We start from the raw sequence: 23,317 nt of genomic DNA, 5'->3' as shown, positions 1-23,317 counted from the left end.
ACGTTGGATATGGATGCAAGCTCCTGGTCCGGAATGAAGTGGCCGGTCAACTGGCTAACTCTTTTCAGGTACTGAAACATGATTATGTTAGTAAAAGCAATAGGAGGGTCATTCTTTGGAAACCTACCGCAAACTTCATGTCTGGGGACATGAGAGAAATATTCAGGAACTCCGTGCTAGCTGGAGGGCTAAGTTCGAATGATGAGGTTTCAGATACTACTTCGGAGTGGGCATCCATCTCGGGTTCCGTAGAAGGAAGCTCTTCAGAAGCAGCTGGTTCCTCAGCCGTAATGGAGTCGAATTCACGGAAGAATTCATACAACTTGGCTTTCGCATCTTCACTTGGGAATGCCAATGCAGCTCCGCATTCTCCTTTCGAGGGGAGTATCTCAACTTTATTGATCAAAGACAAAATCTGGGGCTGATGTTCGAGGATGTCGCAAGAAGCTCCCAAAGGCTTGTTAAGCTCCTTCAAGACACTCAATTCAACCAGGGCCTGATGTAAGATAGCCAGTATATCATTATTGTTCGTAACCTTTTCCCTTCGCATGAATCTGTACGCAAAAGTCCCTTTAGCCTGTGTGGATTGCCAAAAAAGTCAAATATTCACGACTCACGCATCAAATCTATCCATCTCAGTTGGTGGTTCCTCCCACCATTCACCCAATGATCCGACATGCTCTAGTCCATCCCAGTTAATTGCGGGAGTGTAATCTGCCATGGCTTCGGCATTCGTTTCCTCTGGCATGGCCTCGATAAATTCTGCTGGGACTTCTTGCGATTCGTCTGCCCTGGCTTCCCTAGCTTCCCGGAGCTCACGAGCTCTTCTCTCAAGTATGCTTTCTCCTCCATAAGGGTCCTTTAAACCTGGAGGATTATCTGTGCCCCATAGCTTTCGTCGTACTTTTTCGGTAAATGGAAGGTTGCCGGACGAGTTGTATCGACGAGAGGGCGTGGAGATCAGATTTCGGGCTCGTGGGAACGATTGCCAGCGACAATTCGTGCAGACATAGCGAGAACTGTTTAGTTGCGAGGGTAGGACCTCTAATGACCGCAGTAGAGGCCTTGATGACGGCATTATAACAGCTCTATGTCTCGCGATAACTGCTTGTATTTCATCTGTGAAATAACTCAATCTTGAACTGAAAAGGACTTTTATGCCAAGACTAAACACGTGACCATATCTGGAGAAAGTTTATTTTTGTCGAATTTGTTAGAGTAGAGCTAGTATCAAGAACGGAATTGATTTCATCAATTCTAAGTACAAGAGCTATCCCTAACGTACAGTCTACGACCCCAAGTTACACTAATATTGGAAAATCAAATAAGGAGCCAGCCCTCTTTGTTGTAAAGAAACCAACACCAAACACATCGAAAGATTGTTGGTTAATATGCAGAATAGGAGGGATAGGGGTATCTTTGTAGCAGGAAAGGCAAAAGCAAAAGTCAATAGGCTGAAGAATACAAAGAAACCAGTAGGTTGCGTCTAGACGCTTTGGGCGGTCTCTTCATCCAGAACTCTGGGTGTAATAAAGAGCCGAAGGGATGTATGTTGAGTCAGGTTGTCAGATGTACACTAGGAATAGACTATGTGACTATAGTGGCCAGGTTCTCTGCGCTGGCATTTGTCGCAGTCAGCTCGGAACCCCATAGCTATAGTAGCTTTCTTAGGCGGCCTTGCCATTGACGTCGCAGTATGGTTGGCTGCGAGATCGGAGCATTTCTGAAAAGCGCCAGCTTCTGGGTTTGTAGGAGGGAGTAAGGTTGAAGTATCTTCTTGTAGTCCGCCGAATTTGTTGGTGAATTTCGAAGATACAGAATTGAGCAGAGATATATTTGAGGGTATCCTCACATCATCAAGATGGGAGCAATGTTGGAAGGGATGTAACATAGGGTTGCCGGTGTATTTCTTCGTCTCAGCTTGAAATTCACTTATGGGACTGGGAGGGCGGGAGGCTTCGCGATGCGTGATAGCAGATGCCGGAGGGTGTATGTTATTAATGGATGAGGAGACCGCGGGTGCGTTGACAGACGAAGACTTATTGCAAGCTTGGGAAGCCACTAAACTTGTGTCTGTAGAATTGAGGCAAGTGCTAAGATTACACCTCCTGTCTCCATGGCCATGGCAAGTGGTAGGCCATTCAGGCAGAGTGGAGGATTCCGTAGATGCGCAGTCGATCATGTTCATGTCGGTATCAGTCTCAATATGTATATGGCTACCTGAGGAGAGAAGAGAATGGGTATGTATCGTCTGGCGATCCAAAATCTCAGCTGTGTCACTATCATTCCATTGGTCTTCTGTTGTCGTGGGAGTAAGAGGTAAGGCTGCGAAGCCCTGGGGTTGAGTTGGTTGGGATAAAGGTCGGAGGCATAAGGGTTTAACCCTCTGCATTGCAAGTTAGCATCCTGAAAGACCAAAGGAGACCTGGTTGGCACATACTTTTCTCCTTAACGCCAGCTCGTCCTCTGAGGCTTCGTCTCCCTTTTCTTCCTCCCTAGGGCGTTTTATAGCAAGACTCTGCATGAGTATCAGCGCCTCCCGGACCGGAAAGTCTCAAAGTACATCAACAAATTCTTCTCTGTAGCCCGGGTAAGGTCTGGAGCTCATCGACTATACGGTGAGGGTTAGACCACATCGACTTCAAGCAGCTCTCCCGTTTCAACCTTGGGAAAGAACACGGAAGCCCGTGGTAAATGCAACGAGGTCTCCTACATCCCAGATGAAGCTAACATCAGCTAGATATAAGCTTGTCACTCTAAGCCAAATCACCTCTTTCCTGCCCAGTGAATGTTCTGCGGTTAGTCAATTAAAGGAATCCAATAAACAAAAAACGTCTTCAAGATCAGATAACTAGCTGAAGATTAAGCTCGGGCTTGGCATTGATTATATAATAACTTTTGAAGAATGAAACGGCAATCATTCATTGAACTAACAAACGTTCTCAATATCAAAACTATCACCCTTTGCTCATTAAACAATACAGGTCACTAAACAGTCGAGAGTACCTTGCCCGAATTCTATTGATAAAGGTGAAAGACTGTGTTGTGTGGTGGCTTTATGCTTTGATACCCATAAGGTACATTTACTGGAACACAATCAATGAGGAACGAAGATGAACCATACTTGATATCAGATTGATAGCGCCCCGAAACACTGCGCCTGGTCTTTGGTAGCTGTTGACTATGGATATTCCAGATAATGGGACGCCGGATCTGGCCACCGTCTTGAAAACTCTCTCTTCATTCAGCACTCCACAACCGGGCCAACCCCAGACGGCCAGTAATTTGCAGCCAAGAGATCATCCTCACATCCAAAGTGCACATAGGATACATACACCCACTCATACGAGCTTAATTTCTTCATCAAGTAGACAGGAGACTGGGTCTGTCCCTTCGAATAAAAGTTCTGCTAGTCCGTCTGTAATCACAGCATGGCCTACCGCTCTTAAATACGTGATGAAAACCGTGGCTCAGAATGAAACCGTGCAGTATAGGATTAGACGGCTGATCGCCTCACAACATGAACATGAGAAAACTTGGTGGCAAGGGAGACAGAGACTCCTAGCGAAACAAAAAGCTCGGGCCGGAAACCAGAAGAAACTTGATGAAGTCCTGTATGAATTCCTGGTCCTTCGTCTGTTTGCTTATAGAGACACGAAACTAACGTAACTGGGCTAGGCGAGCCGTCGGCGGCAAGGTCACGGATAAACCACATGAATCTGTAAGAGCCGTACGGTTGTAATTCTATTGATATCTATAACTAATAACATAGCAGGCACCAGAAGAACATGAACTCGAGATCAAACGTTATGACGATAAAGTGTACAAGGCATCTGTTGAAATGTCCAAAGCTCTTCATTTGGAGCTCAAGGCAATGGGAATCCCTTTCTTTGCGATAAAAGAAGAGCTTATTCGGCCTGCATCACCAGACTCCGGCTCAAAGCCCGAAAATATAGATAACAGCACTGAGAGGTGCATTACCGCTGAGGAAGCAAAGGCACTCCAACTTCGTATGTTGGATCTGTTACAGGACCTTTGCAAGGAATGACTGATATCTTGGGAATGCATGTAAACTGGAGTCAACGAGCGTCTCAACTTCTTTGGTGTTAAATATTGGTATTTTCGATAGCGCTCATAAATAGTTAGTTACAGAGTACACTTTCAGTCCCTATGGCCTCTTCTGATACCGGCCATGCCTGGTCTATTTATTATTGATGAGATGAGAGGGTGGGCGGCTTCTTGGCCCGTGTATACCTGACAAAATATCCGGTGCCAGCACGCTATTGGACCACACGCAGGTGGGTACGGATGTTTCGCGGCAATTCAGCCGTGTATAAAAGGCCAGGGGTCGCACTCTCGCTTGACTTAGGTTTTTGTGTTGACATCTCGAGCAGAGAGTGCGGAGGTTGAAGAAGAAGCCTCGTAGCCGTTTATGAAGATTGAATGCCCTCAATGTTCAGACGGAATAATGCTTCAATCCGGCGTCGTTCTCCACGCCAATGACGAGATTGCGACCGGCTAAGGTTCCTAACCACCAAGGAGGCCAGCCGGATATGCCATGAAAAATATGTACCAACGAAAGAATATCACTTATTGTTGTTTTTCTATTATCTTTTCAGGACCAAATCTATCGCTGCCTGCGTGCTAGAGGTATAACCAGAAGTTCCCCCGAATTCAAGAAATAATTTTTCAAAGCCATAGAACGACTTTATGTTTAATAATTACCCTTTCCCTACGAATGATCAATTGCTCCCTAATTCCCCGAGATACCCACCCGTTCCTCCATACTTATTCCTTCTTTGAACGAACCTCCCTTCTTGTACGCACAGCTTCGGCGAGCTGTTCGAGGACTTCAACCGTTGTTTCCCAGTTGATACAGGCATCGGTGATACTGACGCCCTTCTTGAGGCCTGACGGGCCCTCTGGAGGCACCTTCTGGTTGCCTTCAGCGATATTGGACTCAATCATAACCCCGATGATACCCTCCTCACCCTTACGCAACTGGTCCCCGACGGACTGAGCTACCAGAGGCTGATTTCGATGGTCCTTCTTGGAGTTACCGTGCGAGCAATCAACCATGATGATCTCACGCTGTTTCTTCTTCGCTAGCTGTTCACGCGCAGCAGCAATACTCTCTGCGTCATAATTGGTGCCCTTTGTGCCACCGCGAAGGATGACGAACCCATGCTCGTTGCCTGTTGTCTTGGTGATAGCAGCTAGGCCTTGCTTGGTGACTCCTAGGAAGCGATGAGGCTTCTCTGCAGCACCAATAGCATCAATTGCAACCCCAATACTTCCGTCTGTGCCGTTCTTGTACCCAATTGGGAAACTGAGACCCGAAGCTAGCTCACGATGCAGTTGGGATTCAGTGGTACGGGCACCAATGGCACCCAGAGATATCAAATCGGCAAGGTACTGGGGGGAGATTGTATCCAACATCTCGCTTGCAATTGGCATACCCATACCGTTAAGATCAGCATACAGTTTTCGGGAGATTCGAAGTCCCTTATTAATGTTGTAGGATTCATCGATGTCGGGATCATTGATCAGTCCCTTCCACCCAACAGTTGTTCGAGGCTTCTCCAAGTATGCTCGCATGATGATACAGAGATCTCCCTTTAGTTTATTGGACAGCGCTTTTAGGCGCTCAGCGTACTCCAGCGCTGTAGTGGGGTCGTGAATTGAGCATGGGCCACAGACGACAAGAAGACGGTCATCACGCTGTTCAATGACCTCAATAACCTCCTTACGGCTTGATCGGACAGTTTCTACCGCAGAGGCAGACTAATAGACACAGAAATGGCGGGTGTTAGAATTCTGCTTGTTACTAGCGACGTACATTGTGGGGCTGGACTTACCACTGGCACTTCCGTCTGAAGGAATTGAGGCGAGAGCAACGGATCGTATCCCAACACTGAAGCTTTATATCAGCCCCTGCTTGACAAGCGATACTGATTTTACGCAGGGGCAACAGGGAACATACCTCTGCTATCATCGTTGTCCTCAACTGTGGGCTTAGCGAACGGCATGGTGCTTCGACGATTCTGAGGTACGCAATGAGGAAAATAAAGAAGGAATTAAGTAACTGCTGGAGGTATCCAATCTATCCACCTCAGTAAATCTTGAGGAAGGAAATCAAGAAAGAAATAAACCGGCGAGTTCGATCTTTATATCAATGAGTCAACCTCGCTTCTTTTTTCGCCCAAATTTTATGAGAGATCGTGCCAAGACGATAAAGTTAAGACTTCGCTGGCAGATAAGACCACGTGACTGCTTCACCGATTTCTGTTCTTTCACCCAAAAAGCAACGACGAGAAACAGCGAAAGATGAGAATTTGAACCACTGAAGATGTGGCCAACGTTACGAGGTTACGGATTACATTAGTGTATGCCACGAAACCCCAATCAGGAGCAGCCGCCAGCAGCGTGGGACAGCGAACCAATGGTGGGCACCCAATGGGTTACCCCAACGGATGGCTGACGATACCCCCTACGACCGCGCAGTGTTTTAAAGACGTCGACTCTTATGAAGTCGTCAGATTTTCTTTTGAGAATACTCGGAAAAGCTGCTTGAGGGTTCTGGTCAATGGATATTCTTGAGTGTAACCATGTTAGTCTATGCTTCTCTATACTATGGACATTGCCTGCTATAATGCCACCTCAGAACAGACCAATTTATGGCCTTTCAAGATATAACTACCATCTTGGGGCTATATATCTTACAAGCAGTTAGAATGACAATAATAATACCTATTGTCCACTTCTCTACCCTGTATCTATCCTTGATATAGGCTACTATTATAAATAGTACCTTGTGATCTCAAGCGGGATAATCTCTTTAGATACGTTATCTAGATGTATAGTCTGTTTTGGTTCTATATTTTACCATGACTCTCTTTATTCACTTGTACCCTATGAGTGACTCTCCGCTAATCCTCTTCATCCTGTTATTTCTCCTTCTGTGAAATATAGAGGTCAGTCTTTTATAGCCATGCTTCTATAGTCGAAACCCCCCTACTCAAAGGATCATGAAGCCATCCTAGGCCTTTCTCTTCCCTGTTAACTTCTTCCTTCTATGTTTCTATCTTCCCCTTTTCTATCAAAAAGCCTTTGTCCCACTTGCTTCACTTGCTTAACTTTTACTCACGCTGAGTCAGCATATCACTTCCTATCTTGGACTAGTGTCTTCACTTTCAACTTTTCTTCTGTTGAAAATTTTCACGTGATAAAAACCTTCTATCACGTGGGCACAGCAAGGTTGGGCTTTCGGATTATCAGAAAGTCCGACTATCACACCAGTGTAGGGGCAGTTTGAAGACTCATTCACAGCTATAAAGAGAGTAAGTCATCTTCTTTTTTCTTCTTCTTCTTCCTTTTCTGCATCTTTGTTCAGAGTCTGGAGGGGAGGGCAGTCAAAGGCAACTTTGCTCGGCCGAGGATGGGTGGGCGGAGGGAGGGAGAGAAAGACGAAGGGCCTCGCGGTTCTCCTGATTCTTCTCCCTCGAGCCATGGCCATTCCATACGCCTTAACGAGCAGCAGTTATCGCCTTTATCGTTACTATTCCAGTTACATACGAATCTCTTGAGTGGGTGGGCTCTAGTATGCCCCCATTATGGGTTAAAGGACATGTATGACTCGCGTCAGCCGACTATATATACCCCCTATGTTTCCCATACTTCCTCTCCCTTGAGCAGGGCGAGTCCAACTTACCCCCAAATCATGTTTAAAATCGCGTCTTGGGTATTTTCTAACCATGTGGCTGGTTTGCAGAATAATATCTGACTATTATAGGTCAGAGGATAAAGTCCTCTAGAAACAGCAGTCCAACCTGCTGTTAGGCCAAAGATGGGGGCAAAGGGGAAGCGTCACTCCATCTCCAGGAGCCTGTGGAGGAGGAATAAGCAGGAGAAGGCGCGTCGGGTCGAGGTGGCCCTGGAGATGGAGGGCGTGAAACCTGCCGTAGAGGGGTTGGGGGCCTCAGAGACCAACGAGGTTGAGTCTCTTCGTGTGGCCTTTGAACGGCCCGGGGTAGTTTTTGGCGGCCCAGAGAAGCCCGCTGAGGCACCACGCCAGCCAGCCATGGATAGGGAGAATCTGCGGCCAAACAAGGAGAACCGGGCGCCGCTGCCGGTTCCCTATTCTTCCTTTCCTGGTGGTGGCGGAGGTGGCCTTCACCGTCATTCTCTCGATATCTCGCGGCCCTACCATGTCGACCACCATGTTCCATGGTTTCCTACCTCTGGCCAGCATTCACTCACACAGAAGGGCACGCCATTCAGCCAGAGAATTTCTCGCTTGGAGCATCTCTCTCCTCATAACAGCTACAGCCCAAGCGAGGATCCTACAAATACACCATTACGTAGCTGCCATCTTCTTCCTCCTTTCTCCCCCTACTTGTCGACCCCGCGCAGCTATCACCGAGTCATCTCCACCGATCACGCACATCCATACAGTTCGAATAAAATGCAGGAAGTGTCGACTCTCTCTCACCAATCGAATGCACCAGATATGAGTTCCGACATCAGCCTCACCTTTTATTCTTGCTCTGGTGCTTTCGCCACGATCTCTCACTCTGTTCATAGAATCATTGCATCGAAAAACCAGCGTTTATCTTCTCTTTTTCACCAGCTTGAGCATAGACAGTCTGCCCAAATCTACATCTTGGCTGGAAGAGCTTTCACCTACCCGTCTGCGTTTGTCTCGGCTCTGCTTCACTTCTATGAACAGCCCCTGATCAGCCAAGATCAGTTATTCTTTCACATACCCCTTTGCGTCAGCCAGCCGGTCCAGCATCAGCTTAACAAAGATGTTGTAGCTTCGGCTACAAGTATTTCGCGGATGAACTTCGTCCTATGTTTTGCAACAGCCGGTGTATTTTTTATGGAAAGCCAGATCGTGGAGCATGCTTTAAGCTTGCTTTCTGGTGTATTATCTTGGGAGACTCTGGACACAGCTTTGTCCTTTGGAACATGTCCAATATCCTTCGAGCTCACTGTCATCGACCAGGATACCCAGGACAACTCACTTGGAAATGATTCGATTGACTCAAAAGGCAGCGACGGCTCAACAGCCTCATGCGAAGCCTCTCAAGATACCACCACTCTTACAGCGTTAGCTAGAAAAGTCCTGAACATTTCTCTCCGTTTCGTCGTGGACCGTATCCCGATAGGTTTCAAATTCGAGAGACCCAAGTGCTCATCTACATCATCTCTCCATCCCGCTGCCGATCCAACCAACATGTCCCTCCTATTTGTCTCTCTCCCCTTTAACCAATTACGCAAAGTATTCAAGTACATGCGCTTTCAGGGGAAACTTACTGAAGAACTAGTCGCCGAAGTTATTCAGGAACGTGAAGCACACCGAATGCAGATGCTAAGAAAACTTGCCGAAAAAGGGCGATTACCCAACCAACTTGATTCCGAACACGAGGTACTTGGATGGGAGGAACAAGCTTTATTCAAAGCAGGGCAGCCCCTGGGTGCTATCATAGGTCGTGGCTGGACTGGTTCAGAGATCCGTGCTGCTCTACTTGCTTCTTCCCGTTCAAGACGATCGAAGAGCTTTTGACTTGATCTATTACAACAATACTTCTCACTTTCTTTTTTAATGTCTCCAACTGATCACGAAGTATGACGAGGAGTAGCTCTTCGTGCTTCATATAGGCTGGGAGCGGTACTACTATGATGTTTCTTGACTCTCGATACTTAAAGAATTTACATTTAGAGTTCTGTCCATTACCAATTTCCTTCTGGGTTCTTGGTTCCAATAAGATACTCCTATTATGGTTACCATATTTAGTTCATCTTTGGTATGATTTCGTTGTAACTCTCCAGTCTAGGAACAAATAGAGACTACGATATCAGACTAAGCAAGCAAGGAAGCTATTTGGACCATTCTAGATTTGAAAGGGATCTCGTCAGTCAGGGGGGGGGAATAAAATGGGGTATTTGACATAACGGCTAGACAGCCAATCAGTTTCGGATAACAAGAATCTTAAAGCCTGAAATATAAATTAAGAAAGGGAAAAGGGGGAAAACGGAAGAACTGACGCGTCGTACGTCAAATGAATAAAAAGGTAAAAGATATAAGTAAAACAATGTACACTAGAAGAAGAACGAAATTTTGTACATAGATTTTTCAAGAATAGCCAAGGTCGATCTGCCCGAAGGTATCATGGAGTTAGCCTGGAGACCATTGAAAGAATTGAAAGAGGCTGGGGAAATGACGGCTGAATGTTACAAAATAGAGTTATCATAGCGAGGGAAAGTTGAAAGGTAAAATCTTCACAGTAGACCCTCGACTCGGTTATGTCTTGGGGGAGGTGGTAAGGCTGGCTGGTTCCCATTCATTAAATGATGCCTAGCCTTAGCGTTAAGGTTTCCTCCTTCGCTTGAGATCTTTCTGAGTCTCTGACGAGCCCGAGGACGTTTCTCATCGTCTGAAAACGTACTGTGTTCCTCTGACCTCCGAGATGAATTAGGGTGATTCTGGTTGTGATGCTTAGGACCGTGGTGAGGGTATTGATCAGGTCTATCAGAAGGCGAGGATCCCTTGAATGCACCAAGGATGTTGTGTGTGGTTGTCTGTCGCCTTCTCCTGGGGTTCATCGGAGGAATTGGAGGTGTAGGAGCTCCATTGGCGAGGCTAGCTCCCGCAGGCAATCCAATGGTGGGAACATTTGATGTAGTTGAAACGAAAGTAGGCTCGGATATTTGGGACTTGTCCACCACTCTCTTATGGGAACCTAGACTCTGTTGTGTGGCAACCGAGCCAGAAACAGGAGGGTTTCGCTGTGGAAGGGGGTATTGCATGGGGGGTCCCCCATATCCTCCCGCAGCTGGAGTAGATGATGTGGATGAGTTTTCAAGGATAGGAGGAGTAGCATTAGCTGAGTAAGGGTGGGGGTTCGGGGAAGGAGAAGGTCTCGAGGAGTGTGCTATAGCAGGATGCTGAAGTGTAGGACTTGGCCCAGGGAGAGATTGGAGGTCAATGTAGTTTGGAGGCACTGATCGAGAGTTACTCCTGTATCTACCTGTAGATGCCGAGCGATCCCTTGTTCTACGGTCGGTCGACTCCATAGAAGGCCGGCTTGATGAGCTCCTAGATGCCTTGTCTTCGATAGATGGCCTACCCATCCGTGGCTGCTCAGCGCTTTCCCTGACAGCCCCAAGATCTTCACGGTATCTAGGTCTACTCTTTGAACGGCCAGAGGTATCGGAGTCAGATCTATCCCTGGGTCCACTCCTCCAAGTTGATGACGCACTATCCCGAGTAGAATTCCTTGTATCTTCCTCGCTCTGGCGCGATTGGGGTGTGGTTGATTGCGGGGGCTGCGGTTGGCGTCCCCAGCCAATTTGCCGATTCCCTCCCATTGGAGATTCAGCTCTAGATTTTCTGACCAAACGCCTCATTCTTTCGTCTTCTTCTCGCCACATGTCATTGCTCTGTTGTAGATTCGGAGCCGAAGAGTTAAATTGTGGCTTGTCTAGCCCTAGGAGTTTCGACGACTTAGCCAAGGGGTGATCCTGTTTTGATTGGTTGTTCTGGTTCCTGGATGTTTTGGCCTTGAGAATTGCAAAGGCATTGCCAGTCTTGCTGGGGGTTTGAGTACTGTTTCCATTGTCAGGGAAACGATAACTAGATGCCGGGCTGGTAGATCTGCTTTCATTCTCCGCAAAATTCTTCAACTTTTCCTGAACTTTCCGGCGCCTTTCAGCTAACTCATTAGCGAACTCTTCCCTTTCCATCTGGGTTTCCGTGCTCCCGCCGCGACGATGACCGAACTTGATATCTTCTTCCCAAGAGGGCTGGGAAGCGTTAGCGGATGGTTTAGGAGCAGTAGGAACAGGAGTAGCAGGGGCTCGCTCTTCTTGATTTTCAGTGTTAATGTTTTTTTCTTTCTCGTTGCCCTGATTGCTAAGAGCGGTTGCTTGGCCGAGCATTTGCTTTGCACGCAAAGACATGCTTGAAAAATCTGATTCCGGCTGACTGAAGCGTTCGGCAGGCTCAGCGGGGTGATAAGTCGGCCTAGCCCAGTCATCATATTCCCATGGGTTGCTATGAATGCTAACCGCAAGGTCTGAGGATCTCGTTCCATGGACCTGGGGGTTATTTGGGTGAGGATTTTCTGACGGCCGATCCATGGAGATTGGTGATGACGGGGGGTATATTGTGGACTTGTCACTATCCTGCCTTAGGTGAGCCCGAATCAGACTACTTAGTCCGGTTGGACCTAGAACAGGTGATTCAGATTCTATTTGTTGGGGTGGTTCTTGAACAATTGGAACGGGGTCAGCAACAGGTTCATCCTCCTTGATTGTGTTTAAGTCCCGGGATTCCGAATAGAATTCTCCAAGGGCAGGATGAGAGGGTTTGGTAGAAGAAGAAACTGGAGTAACAGAGTCACCAGATTCCATGCTAACCCTGAGAGGAGACCCAACATTTTCATGAGGATGGAAAAGAGGAGAGACACGAGCATTTGACACATCTTCTTCGGCTTCACTTCCCGAGTCACTTCCACTAAAGTCTGCCAAAAACGTGGAAGGGTTAATCGGAAGTCGTGGTTTCTCGGATTGCACAGGTGTTGGGCGGAGGTCTATGCAATGGGGGGTGGAGAGCGGGGAGTTCTGACTAGTAGACAATCCTGGGGATTCTGGTTTCGATTGATGACTGATAATAGATAGGTCCCTTTGTCGTCTAGAATCTGTAACGTCAGAGCCTCCTCGAGGCAAGCTTGGTCGTTGCAATGATGCATTGCTCCTATTCTCATGAATCTGAATCTGGCGTTGAGAAAATTGGCTTTCATCATATTTTGAGAGAGGTTTATTAAATAAGCCTGTGGCTGTGGCTTTCCCTCGGTCCTCTGGTTGAATTGCAGCTGCGAATGCCGATCCTTCTTCTGTCTCACTCGCGGGAGGGCTCAATGGAGATCCCATTGCGAGTCCCGGGGTTGAGTTTGTTGTGCTGACAGGCGATAACCTCTTCGGTTCTGAGTTCCCTACAACAGAGGAAGTTGATGACGGCGGAGGACTGGTGGGTCTAAACGATGAGGAAGAGTAGACTGGAGAGAGTTTCTGATATCTTTCGTTGAGATTGACAGCACTTTTAGACAAGGATCGTTTGATGAGACCGTTGTCACTTGCAATGGCTCGCTGGCGGCTGATGCTCTCCAGTCTTGAAAGTGCAGAAGGCTGGTTCTGAAGCTCCAAACCACGGTCGTACAATCGTCGCGATTTTGTAGAGTTTCTTTCAAGGCCCGCTCCAGCCGAATTCTGAGTGCTTCTCGTAGAAGTTTTAGCAGTCACTGACCCCTGTCTCGATGTAGGGCCCTGAGAATTGGCCGAAGTCGTGGAAGCAGAATTTCTGTTTTCCGAAACAAAAAATGAGGATGGCTCAGCTTGCCTGTTAGACGGAAGAGACATCAAAGCTGTAGACTCTGGACGCAGATCTGGCTCCGACTTCGAGTCATCATCACCCTTTGATTGTTGAAATATAGATCCAATATCATTCTGATATAGCTGTTTTCCTCCCATAGTCGGACTCCGGGCACCTCCTTCTGATCCGCCTTCATTCTCTGAAGCAGGCTCACACCGGGTATTTGGTATCTTGTAAACCTTTTGACGTCCTCCAAAAAGCGTATTGCCTTCAACCGGCCTCGATCTAGTCATGATGCTTGACGGGGTATGGCAATCGTCATCCGTTGAGCCAGACGCATAGGAGGACCGGCCAATGTTGAGGGAAGGTCGGTCAGATCCGTGTAAAGACCCAACTTCAGTGATATCGGCCAGCTGTGAATTGGCAAATAAGTTCAATCTGGACGCCCGCTTTGGGAATAAAACGCTGTCATCGTTGGCCTTTCCGATTTTCGAGTTGGGGTCATCTTGTTCGCGCAGCATGCTGAATCTCGCCGATAGATTGGGCATTAGCAGACTGGTCCGGAAGTCATTATCTGTAGGAAGTGCCGTTGACAGGTCTATCTTCGGCGGCTGTTCTGGCTCGGGCTTCTTCTTGAAGAATTGCTTAGAGAATATAGGGACCGGAGGGGCGTCTGATGGATCAGGCCCATCGCCACGTTTCTTGCGGTTTCGAAAGCGATTCATGGCGGTGTTCGGCGGTGTATCTCCTAGCTATCTCTTCCTTTAATAATATATTTTCCTCTCTGTCTCCTGATTTCTCCGTTAATCGTAGAAGGTGTAATTGAATAGGGCGTTGTAAAAGATCGAAGTCAATTCCGGTAGACTTAGGTATATGGACAATTGGTTCCAGCCCAACGGAACGGTGAGATAAACGACCGTTGTAGAATCCTCGCAGAGGAGTGTGACGGAGAGTAAATAGTCGCTGTTAACGAGAGACAAGAATCAAAATATTTCGGTTATTTCGTTGCCCTGGCCGGCAGCGAAAAGTAAGCAAAGCGAGCGTTGAAGTCCTTTTTTCCCGTTTTGGCCGAAGACTAGAAATAAAAAAAAACACAACGTCAACGATGAGATACACAGAAGACAGACACACCAACCACACGGCACGAGCGTGTTACATACGCGAATGTGATGGGAGAAAGGAGTGACTTCGAGTTCTGGGGAAAGGAGGCCCGGCCAAGTTGAAGGAAGTGCCGGCGCAACGAACTGACGGTGGATGTGACGAAATAACGGTACCTGAAGCGAGTCAGGAACAAGCAGACTGATCTTAACGAAAGCGCTGCAAGATCTCGGGCCGTGCTACCTATGCCTCAATGTATGCCATCCTATTGCGTGGACGGTTAAAAAGAAAGCAGGCAGAAGCAAAAGCGCTGTGTTTCTTTTGCTTGCCCGCCCAGCAGCCAGGGAGATCAGGGTCACACGGGGTCGTCAATATTCGAATCGATAGTCTGCCTGATATGCACAGGGAGGGCCAAAGTCGATGGCCAGGACAAAGACGAGATGCCTGGTATTCACCCGGACGAGCTTAAGAAACAAACGTTCCTTCAACACGGTGACGTCGGGATGCAACCGAAGAAAAGAGAGAGAGGACTTTAGGAAAGGGAAATATGAATGTGATACGGCCTTTGCCTCTGAAGTATTTGCTGCACTCCACCAGCTGGCGGTCTAAGCGAGAGGCTCCAGCAGATTTTCAGACGCGTCTCTTTTGATCGCTGCTTATTTGCCTCCGCTTCCACTGAATTCTTGGGAAACCCTGGAATTACAGCCCGAAAGGACGGCTAGGACAAAAAAAAAAAAAAAAAAAAAAAGAGGCTGCGAGCCGTTAGGATCAACTAGATTTACGGATACTTCTTCCTCGACACTAGTGACTCTGGAGTACGAGCTTGTTCTTCGACCAGGGCTGATTGCAAGTTACTCAAGCTATCAATAGCAGACGGAATATCAGCAGGCTTTCCAGCCCTCAAAATCCCAGGGCGTGGACATGGAAAGCTGGATGGGCGTCCGCCATCCGCCGCCAGTCCGAGAATACCTGTGGTCTAGCGCCAACGAGGAGGAAACGAGGATTAAGGATTATTATTGTTCAGGATTGCGGAACGTTTGTTTGCTTCCCCTGACTATGCCTGTTGGAGTTTAGAGCGAGCTCCACCGGCCAGGAACAACCTGACCCCTGGACCATCCTGCCCTTCTATACAAGGATGGACGATGTCATCAATATGAGGAGCGAGGGGGGTGGCCGGCCAAGAGGGGGGCATGGTCCTGCAGGCAACTCATGCAGTTCGCCGACGAGCCTGGGGGAGGCTGCGCTGCATCTTACATAAAATGCCATATTGTACTCATTCAGGCAACTTATACTGCCGCGGATACTCCGTCTAGCTGTTTGATGGTATAAGTCCGGAACCTGGCAGGGTCCTCCGGCCAATGACCAGCGCTAACCTGTTTAATATTGAATCAATCCTCCGTTTCTCTAGTGGGAACGAGGGCTGGGTCTGGCCCATGGATGGAGCGCTATTCTCATGGGATCCTGCTAAATATGCCTGGTAGTTTTTGGTCACCTTGGGTAAGAAACAGAAGTCCATGTCAGTACTCCCCGTATATGCATACTTTCTCCCAAACCCCCCCTCATCCCGGCGAACATGACACAGGATGGCACTGGAGAAAGTGTGGGAGAGGACAGCTCGCAAGTGATCTCGCATGCAGGAACTGCGCAACCCTTGTGGCAGCCTTTCAGCAATCGCAGGACGCAGGGGGGCGTTGGAGCCTGCGGACTTGAGTCGCATCTCACGAAACATTCGACTTCATAATAATGGGCCAACTACATCCTATGAAATCCAGATATCGGTTTATTTCTCCGCAGGAATATGACTGGTAACTAACGATGGGGTGCGCACTCGTGCATAAAAGTCGCTGTTGGTCTCGTACAACACTCTGCAGCCGAATTGAACCTTGAAGTGTTGTCGCCAATCACTTTTCATAGCAGCACTCATCTCCTCCTTATCCATTCCTGGGTCAGCGCAAGCCATAGGCATTGAAACAAAATTCTTGTGGATACCTGCGCCTAGACGGAGAACCCGGGTCAGCTCGATAGACTCATAGTATTTTCGCTATGTGGGATTTCCCCTTCGACACACCTGCTCAAGATGTACTCCCCCCACCCCCATATGATATTTCCCTTCTTGATCGTGGTTGCTGTGCTCTTCTTCCCGGTTATGCTGCCTTGACTATCACTGACTATACCAACTAGCCATAAAAAGAGAACAGCCTCTGGCGTACTCCGTACATTCGGCAATGCTCCATCCCAACTAAGTCTGTATCGATATATCTAGGACCCTCTGGGTGCCTGTATTATCTAGTTACGGATGATGTTGGTGAGAGGATAGCATCATGTTTTATCGCTGCTCCAGGTTCTCTCGCCACCTGCGCACTGCCCTTTCCTACTTGTCAACTAAACCCACTGGAACTTATACTTCCACGTGGAAACCACCACTGTGGCCTTGCACGGTGCTCCTGTCAGAATGAAAAGAAGTAATATATATCATCATGCATGAGACGATATCAGGGGCAAACTTGCCCTGCCACAAGTCAGTCTTGACTGCGGATAGGCTGCTGCACAATGTGATCGATATATCTGACTGCAGCGCCCCCTGTATTCTTTTGCAATGCACCTGGAACTGAGCACCCCAACTCGCAGCCAAATATACCGAGAAATTCAGTCTGGCATATATCAGCGGCTCATATTATGGGAATAATGGCTCGCCTTTGGTGCGCCTAATTTTAGTAGAGTGACTACGAGGTTTCGGCTGGTGCAACTGGTACAGCGGCAACAACCCCTTTTTCGTTTACTCTTTTTTTTTTTTTTTTTTTTTTTTTTTTTTTTTTTGGGTTCTGGTTTGACCAATCTACTCGTCTCGATAACTTGGCATGTTCCATGGTCGCATTGACACAATTCTGTGTCCCTTGGTCAACTTATTCGACCCTTGGCTGTTCTGGTTAATTTACTCCAGGTCTGCCAGATTGATGCGACCAAAAAGCCAGAAACACGTTGTCACCAGTCAGCCCACGTCAAGGGGACACAAAGCACAAGGCACTCTTGGATGTGTTTGGGATTAGACTTCCCATTTACCTAAACTACGTGTACAGAAAAGGCAAACTGCTGTATCCCTCCAGAATGACTATCGGCTATTTAAGTACACACAGAATGTTTATTCCTCAAAGATAAACATGCTTCCCTGTCATTAATTTAATTAGAGGGGCGCAATATCATAGCTGGAACAAGCATCGGAAATGAGACACTAAATTAAGCCTGTTATATTATTAACTACGAAGCAGGCATCGCAAACACCAAGGGTTGGGGTATATTTTTACTTCGTTAAGATAGTCGGTTTATAGCAGCCCTGCCACGAACTATACATGGATTTGGTCATATATCCGTACGAACTCGCGGCTGAGAGATCGAGCCGGCAAAGGCAGCCGAGAGAGGGTTTCTATCCACCGTGAGGAAATTACGAGGCCTTTCAGTTTTGTTTAGTTATCCTTTTGAGACCAGAAAAAGGATGGATGCTGTGATCGCTGGAAGTACGAATATTTAATATCGAACCGCCAAAAGCCGCCGGAGTTCAAGCATTGTTGGAAGCTTTTATCCTGGGCCTGCTCCATAAACAACATTCCCTAGTTACAAGTGGAGGCAACATCACATCATCGCGTGAGCTCTTCGTAGGACTTAGAAGATGATACGGTGTTCTGACGACTATCATACTAAAGTAGTTCGGGTTAATAGACAGGCGATTAACAAATATATATACCAATGTCCAGCATAAAGAAAAAGGACGAAGATGAGAAGACCCCAGCATCGGCCTTATACGATCCCATACCTTGGCCTTGGACCAACGGCAGTCCCATTTTCCCACGTTCACATCGTAAAAATAGGAGACTCTCATCCTCCTGAAAGGCAGCCAGGATACAAAGATAATGACCCAGACAAGACAACACTACACCAGGTAACGTAAAAGGAACTCGGTCGAAATTCGTCAGCTTAAACTCATATGGGCGTCATCTCCCAGTCCCCAGCCTCTGCCCGCTCTCTCAGCTGCATTGCCAGACTGGCTTCCCCACTTGTCAGGCATGTTTTCAGCTTCTTCAATTTCTCTATCACGAATGCTAGAGGTTTGGCTCTGTCTGTCACCATCTGTGTGGATGCTGGCAGGCCGTTTACTCCGAGCCCGTATCGACCCATTAGTGTTATTTGAGCTGCGGCCACTAGAGACACTCAACGCCTTGGGTAGACTTGACCCTACCATTGACAAGGAAGCTGACGTTGATTCGGCGTTGATAGGCTGGGTCGAACTGGAAGGCTCAGGTTCAATGGCCGGGAATCCTTTCAAGTCGGTGCTACCAAACCATCGTCTTTTGCGGGCTTTGATGCAGTTCTTGTCATCTCCTGAATTACTATCCTTCCCGCTATCACCCTTAGTTTTACTTTCATTATCCGCTGCTGTCTTTGATGGCATTTCTATCGTCTCCCCTTCAGGGGATATTTCGACAAGCTCTGCATCTCGACACCATTTTCGGCGTCGAGTATATCTTCCCCAACCATCTTGGCCGCGACGACCATCGTGCCACTTTACAACTCACGTCAGCGATCCATTTGCCGATGTACACATGTGGGTGAATAGTGAATACCTTATTATCATAATAGATCCATCCACCGTCGTCTTTATTATCATTATTTTTACCCCCCTTACCCCTTTTCTTCGTAGACGGATCTGATGAGCCATCAATACGCCATTCGCTACCCTCAACCCACCTCCACTTCGAGTTGCTGCCCTGAACTTCCGGAAGTTCAAATTCATCCTTTGGAGGCACCGGATTCAGGTGTTCATCCGACCACGCTGGCCTCTCGTATGCAAACAAAGAGTAAGTCCACCCAATACCCAGCCACCGTCTTTGGTTCTCATATACAATGAATGTGAACCGCACACCCGATGAACTTGCGCGACGCTTGGTTGAGCCGTGCTGTGAGGGTTGCTTGGAGCGGAAAGGAGTCAAGGACAGCAGCGAGGATTTGGTGAAAGTATTAGATGATTGATCACCACTATGCTGTGATGAAGAAAATTGCAGGCCAGTAATAGTTGAGCAGATACGCCGAATTGTCAATGACCGCCAGAGTAGAACTCGAAAAATGCGTGCGGGTTTAGAATGCCATGTCAGGATGATGGTACCGACAGTTATGACAACCCTTTTGATAGTGATGAGGTATATGGGATGAAGGGTAAGTAGAATCCAAATAGGCGTAATGAGGATTATCCGAGTAAGTAATGCTGTTAGGGCAGGCCTGGTTGTAGTCGAAGTTGCAGTGCGCTGCGTAGAAAGAAAATCGGTGAGGTCGCGTAGAGGCTCAAGCAAGATGTTACACCTTGTCGTGAACTCTCTTAATGTCTCCACGATCTCATCCAGAGTCTTGTGAGGCCTAGATGATCCGTCCGAGCCCTCTCTTCTATGTTTCACCCCAGTCAAGCCAGTAGATGATAGAGGGGAGTACCGTCTAGAGTATAGACCCAGCATCAAAGCGACGACCACTAGAATCGGTCCTCCCCATAATATTATGGCACTACCATGTAGAGTGACAGCCCAAAAGGCACTAACCAGAAGAAAGCTCTCCCACGGATCTCCACTGGTCCATGATAAGAGTCCTGCCAGCCGGTTCAGAGGGAGAAGAAACGGGTGAGAGTATGCCAGCGCACGAGTGACTGCAGGAGGCGTCGCTACCAAGAGAGGTGACTTTCGGTGAACAATGATAGTAGACCGCTGTTTGGACGTTAATGAATTACCCGATATATTGGTGGGCGAGAAAGTCGCAACGGTGGGCGGGAGACTGTCGTTGGAGCCGAGAGTCCCGGGAGCACCATCATTCTGGGAGTGAGGATCTGCGGACATGGAACCTAGCCACGGTATATCTATAGACAGCATTAGAACTGTGCGATCAAGTATGTCGATGGCTCGGGGGGCTACACCGCTGGTAAAAGGCGTATATACAACCTACCGAGAGCTGCCATGCAACTATAGAAGCTTCCTTGTTCCCAAGCCGTCGAAGCTCATCCTAAACGTCACAGCTGTATGTATGTATGGTAAAGTTGAGAAATCCCCCGAGCGCAGAACAGATATCACAAAAGTCTCAGTCTGAAGCCGTCGTTGATCCTGCCTTGCTTCTTCTCCGTCCTGTGAGCGTCGACTTTACTTTGTTGTCTTCATCTTCAACTCCAACTCTTTCTCGGCTTCAACTTTTTGCACGCGACAAAAACTACGTCACGTGTGGATACTTTTCCATGTGATTTGTATTATGTAGATATTATATAATATTACCCGGCGCTAGTCCTCTTTAGGCATTCAAAGTTTTTGCATTAAAGTTTAGGCTTTTTTTTCAACCTCGAAGGAAGAAACGGACAACGACGGACTCTTGATATTGCAGCTCGTTCGCTTTTCAGTTCGAGTTCGAAATACTTAGGAGTCGGGAGAGTTGTGGGCTTGTATTTCGTTCTTTTCCTTCGTTCTTGGTGGCTCAACATGGTAAGCCTTGGATACAGACCTCTCCTCCATGATATAAGGGCTGCAACTGACATCTTCCGGGACAGGCTCATCGTATCCTAACTCAGATTGTCCTCACCGGCACCAGAGTGTTTGGTCGAGCATTTGCGGAAGCGTACAAGCAAGCGTCTGCATCGTCTAGATATCAAGCGCATGCACAGAAAACTGGCAGTTCCACGGGCGCATTCTCGTCCTCCGGTTTGACACTGGAGGAGGCTTGCAAGATCCTCAATGTTAAGCCGCCAATGGGTGGAGAGGCAAACCTAGAACATACAATGGAGCGATTCAAGAAACTATTCGACCTGAACGATCCGAAGAAGGGCGGCAGCTTCTACCTCCAAAGCAAGATACTACGCGCTCGCGAAAGAATCGAGATGGAGGTCAGAGATGCAGCGAGAAATGCGAAAATCGAGAAAGAGGTACGGGAAGGCTGGAACCCGAAGCTGTTTAAAGACCGATGATCGATGTTAACCTGTTAAGGTGAAATAAACCAAATGCCACTTCCCTGTCTGCGCTATGAGCGTCCGTTTCGCCAATATCTCGACCTCTCCCTCCTCCGAAAACCCTTCGGTCCATTTCCTATTTAATTTCCTTCTATCATGGAGCATTAGCACTGGAGTTTTGTGGATTTTCTTTTTATAGAAAAGATCTAAAGGCCATCTACATCCTCATTTTCACAATAAGTTCCATCCGGAAACATTACCCGTTTCGATGCATACATTCATGCATCCTCACTCGGAAACCCTAACGTGGGAGCAGCTGTTTAGGAGAAATACTCTCTCCAACTGGTACCTTCGGATATTTACATCTTGGTATTATTCCATTGAATGCACCTGAAGATTCCAAGCTTCTCTAGGCAACTCGACTGCGGCTCTTCATTCTTACTATTGCGCGGGTGGGTTCAAAGAAATCTGTTTTATCACTTGTATATGTACATCAATCAGTTAACGTACCTGACTGCTGGGATTCTGATACCCTCCCTTTATTCTAGCTAGGCCGTCTTTTTGTTTTGTTCTGTTGTTCTCTCACTCCACTCTTCCGTGTCTTGAACGCTACGGAGTACTCCTTTCTATATATCCTCATGTTGGTGTATTTATAGATGATAAACTTCCAAGATCTTACTTCTACCCAAATTTTCTTGCTATATCATTACTCACCATGAAATTCCTTGACACGCACTAGTTGTATGCTCTAATATCCTTGCCGTTATGTTCAATGGCCGTGTCACCTCCAGTCCAGTCAAGAAATTCCTTTTTCTCCTGGGAGAATCCATGCGGCTGCCTGTTCTGTGCTATGCATGCTTTTTCGCTGCCACCCTTTCCAAAACTCTCTGTGTAACTTTGCAATTCTGGATGTTTCTTGCTTTTTCGACCAAGTGACACTCAATGAGTTACCTTTGATTTTCAGGAAGATGTTGCATGGGGATAGTTACGCGTTATCCTGCTACCCCCATGTTCGTTTCATGTAACGCATCCGTTATTGTTAACGTCGTATGATACACTCCAATTAGTTAGTGCTTTGGTCTTGAGAACTTGGTCGATTCCTATGGCGTGAGCCTAGGATTTGGCAGCGGAGTCGCCGCCTATGCATTTTATAAAATCCATACCAGTAGCGGTCAGGTCAACGCCTTCGGGGCAAGACCATTCTAATCTAGGCCGCCTATATTGAGTGAATGTTGGCTTCACAAGCTTGATTGCGATAATATACAAGGTCTAGCTCCTGATCTTGTGAATAACAGGCCATCGTGTGAGGGCCTCTCGCATTACAAACAGGAAAGATCGCCGTTAGGCACACTCCTCCTCCTGTGTTGGGCGTGTGAGAGGTGAACAAGGTGGATATATTTTCGTAACTGAAGCTTTAGAATTAGGTATTTGACCATGCGGCTGGGTATTCAGATACCCAGAAGCTATGTGATTCAACATAGTATTTTTAACAGCGTATTGGATTCCATCAGACCAGGTGATATGCGTACGCAAGAGACAGTTCGCTGGCGCTGTAGCAGTCGTTGCGTACGCGTGGGCATCCATTCCTCAATGGATAAGTCTTCTGGCATCATTGTTCCTAGGCGGGTTTCATTATTTTGACCCCCCCCCCTCCTCGATTGTCGATTTGTATAAAACTCCAGACCGTGGCCCTCTCGGTAGCTTTCACTCCGAGCGTATAATTATTGGCCGTCAGATCAGAGTCGAAAAGTGCGCCATGGTTGTATGAGAGACATTCGGATGGTAATTCTTTTTCTTGCAGAGAAAGGTCCCGTATGCTAGCTTTAGGATGACGAGCACGCCTAGGCCAATCTCGCCGCTGAAGAAACTTTCTCAATCATGTG

General features: G+C 47.5%; 8 protein-coding genes across 9 annotated transcripts; 3 read left to right on the top strand and 5 right to left on the bottom strand.

The window, feature by feature from the left end:
• Positions 1–54: 54 nt before the first annotated feature.
• On the bottom strand, positions 55–1,078 carry TERG_00662 (uncharacterized protein; the record flags this gene model as incomplete). The annotated part of the gene is made up of 3 exons (XM_047747629.1): positions 55–60; positions 128–554; positions 618–1,078. 3 exons carry the CDS (start codon positions 1,076–1,078, stop codon positions 55–57), a joined length of 894 nt encoding a protein of 297 aa, XP_047603591.1.
• Positions 1,079–1,576: 498 nt separating this feature from the next.
• Positions 1,577–2,524, bottom strand: TERG_00661 (uncharacterized protein; the record flags this gene model as incomplete). The annotated part of the gene is made up of 2 exons (XM_003238624.1): positions 1,577–2,386; positions 2,441–2,524. The coding sequence occupies 2 exons, from the start codon at positions 2,522–2,524 to the stop codon at positions 1,577–1,579; spliced, it is 894 nt and encodes a 297-aa protein (XP_003238672.1).
• Positions 2,525–3,183: 659 nt separating this feature from the next.
• Positions 3,184–4,048, top strand: TERG_00660 (uncharacterized protein; the record flags this gene model as incomplete). The annotated part of the gene is made up of 3 exons (XM_003238623.1): positions 3,184–3,614; positions 3,679–3,721; positions 3,776–4,048. The coding sequence occupies 3 exons, from the start codon at positions 3,184–3,186 to the stop codon at positions 4,046–4,048; spliced, it is 747 nt and encodes a 248-aa protein (XP_003238671.1).
• A 267-nt stretch (positions 4,049–4,315) lies between these two features.
• Positions 4,316–7,445, bottom strand: TERG_00659 (3-deoxy-7-phosphoheptulonate synthase). Of its 2 annotated transcripts, XM_003238622.2 has the most exons (3): positions 5,984–7,445; positions 5,859–5,914; positions 4,316–5,784 (listed from the first exon to the last, which is right to left on the bottom strand). In XM_003238622.2, the coding sequence occupies exons 1-3, from the start codon at positions 6,027–6,029 to the stop codon at positions 4,789–4,791; spliced, it is 1,098 nt and encodes a 365-aa protein (XP_003238670.1). In that variant the 5' UTR covers positions 6,030–7,445; the 3' UTR covers positions 4,316–4,788. The 2 variants fall into 2 exon arrangements, with proteins under 2 accessions (XP_003238670.1, XP_047605193.1); XM_047749155.1 differs by having other exon boundaries at positions 4,316–7,445.
• Positions 7,446–7,461: 16 nt separating this feature from the next.
• On the top strand, positions 7,462–9,568 carry TERG_00658 (uncharacterized protein; the record flags this gene model as incomplete). The annotated part of the gene is made up of 1 exon (XM_003238621.2): positions 7,462–9,568. Exon 1 carries the CDS (start codon positions 7,847–7,849, stop codon positions 9,566–9,568), a length of 1,722 nt encoding a protein of 573 aa, XP_003238669.1. The 5' UTR covers positions 7,462–7,846.
• A 716-nt stretch (positions 9,569–10,284) lies between these two features.
• TERG_00657 (uncharacterized protein) lies at positions 10,285–14,546 on the bottom strand (the record flags this gene model as incomplete). Its single annotated transcript, XM_003238620.2, has 1 exon — positions 10,285–14,546. Exon 1 carries the CDS (start codon positions 14,098–14,100, stop codon positions 10,285–10,287), a length of 3,816 nt encoding a protein of 1,271 aa, XP_003238668.1. The 5' UTR covers positions 14,101–14,546.
• A 3,891-nt stretch (positions 14,547–18,437) lies between these two features.
• On the bottom strand, positions 18,438–20,343 carry TERG_00656 (uncharacterized protein; the record flags this gene model as incomplete). The annotated part of the gene is made up of 2 exons (XM_003238619.1): positions 18,438–19,028; positions 19,090–20,343. The coding sequence occupies 2 exons, from the start codon at positions 20,341–20,343 to the stop codon at positions 18,438–18,440; spliced, it is 1,845 nt and encodes a 614-aa protein (XP_003238667.1).
• Positions 20,344–20,395: 52 nt separating this feature from the next.
• Positions 20,396–21,480, top strand: TERG_00655 (mitochondrial import inner membrane translocase subunit tim16; the record flags this gene model as incomplete). The annotated part of the gene is made up of 4 exons (XM_003238618.2): positions 20,396–20,525; positions 20,819–20,973; positions 21,039–21,410; positions 21,472–21,480. The coding sequence occupies 4 exons, from the start codon at positions 20,396–20,398 to the stop codon at positions 21,478–21,480; spliced, it is 666 nt and encodes a 221-aa protein (XP_003238666.2).
• Positions 21,481–23,317: the final 1,837 nt, after the last annotated feature.

Source organism: Trichophyton rubrum (assembly GCF_000151425.1).
Source record: "Trichophyton rubrum CBS 118892 genomic scaffold supercont2.1, whole genome shotgun sequence".
NCBI lineage: Eukaryota > Fungi > Ascomycota > Eurotiomycetes > Onygenales > Arthrodermataceae > Trichophyton > Trichophyton rubrum.
Note: the sequence above shows the minus strand (reverse complement) of the source record. Positions and strands in the feature narration are given on the sequence as shown.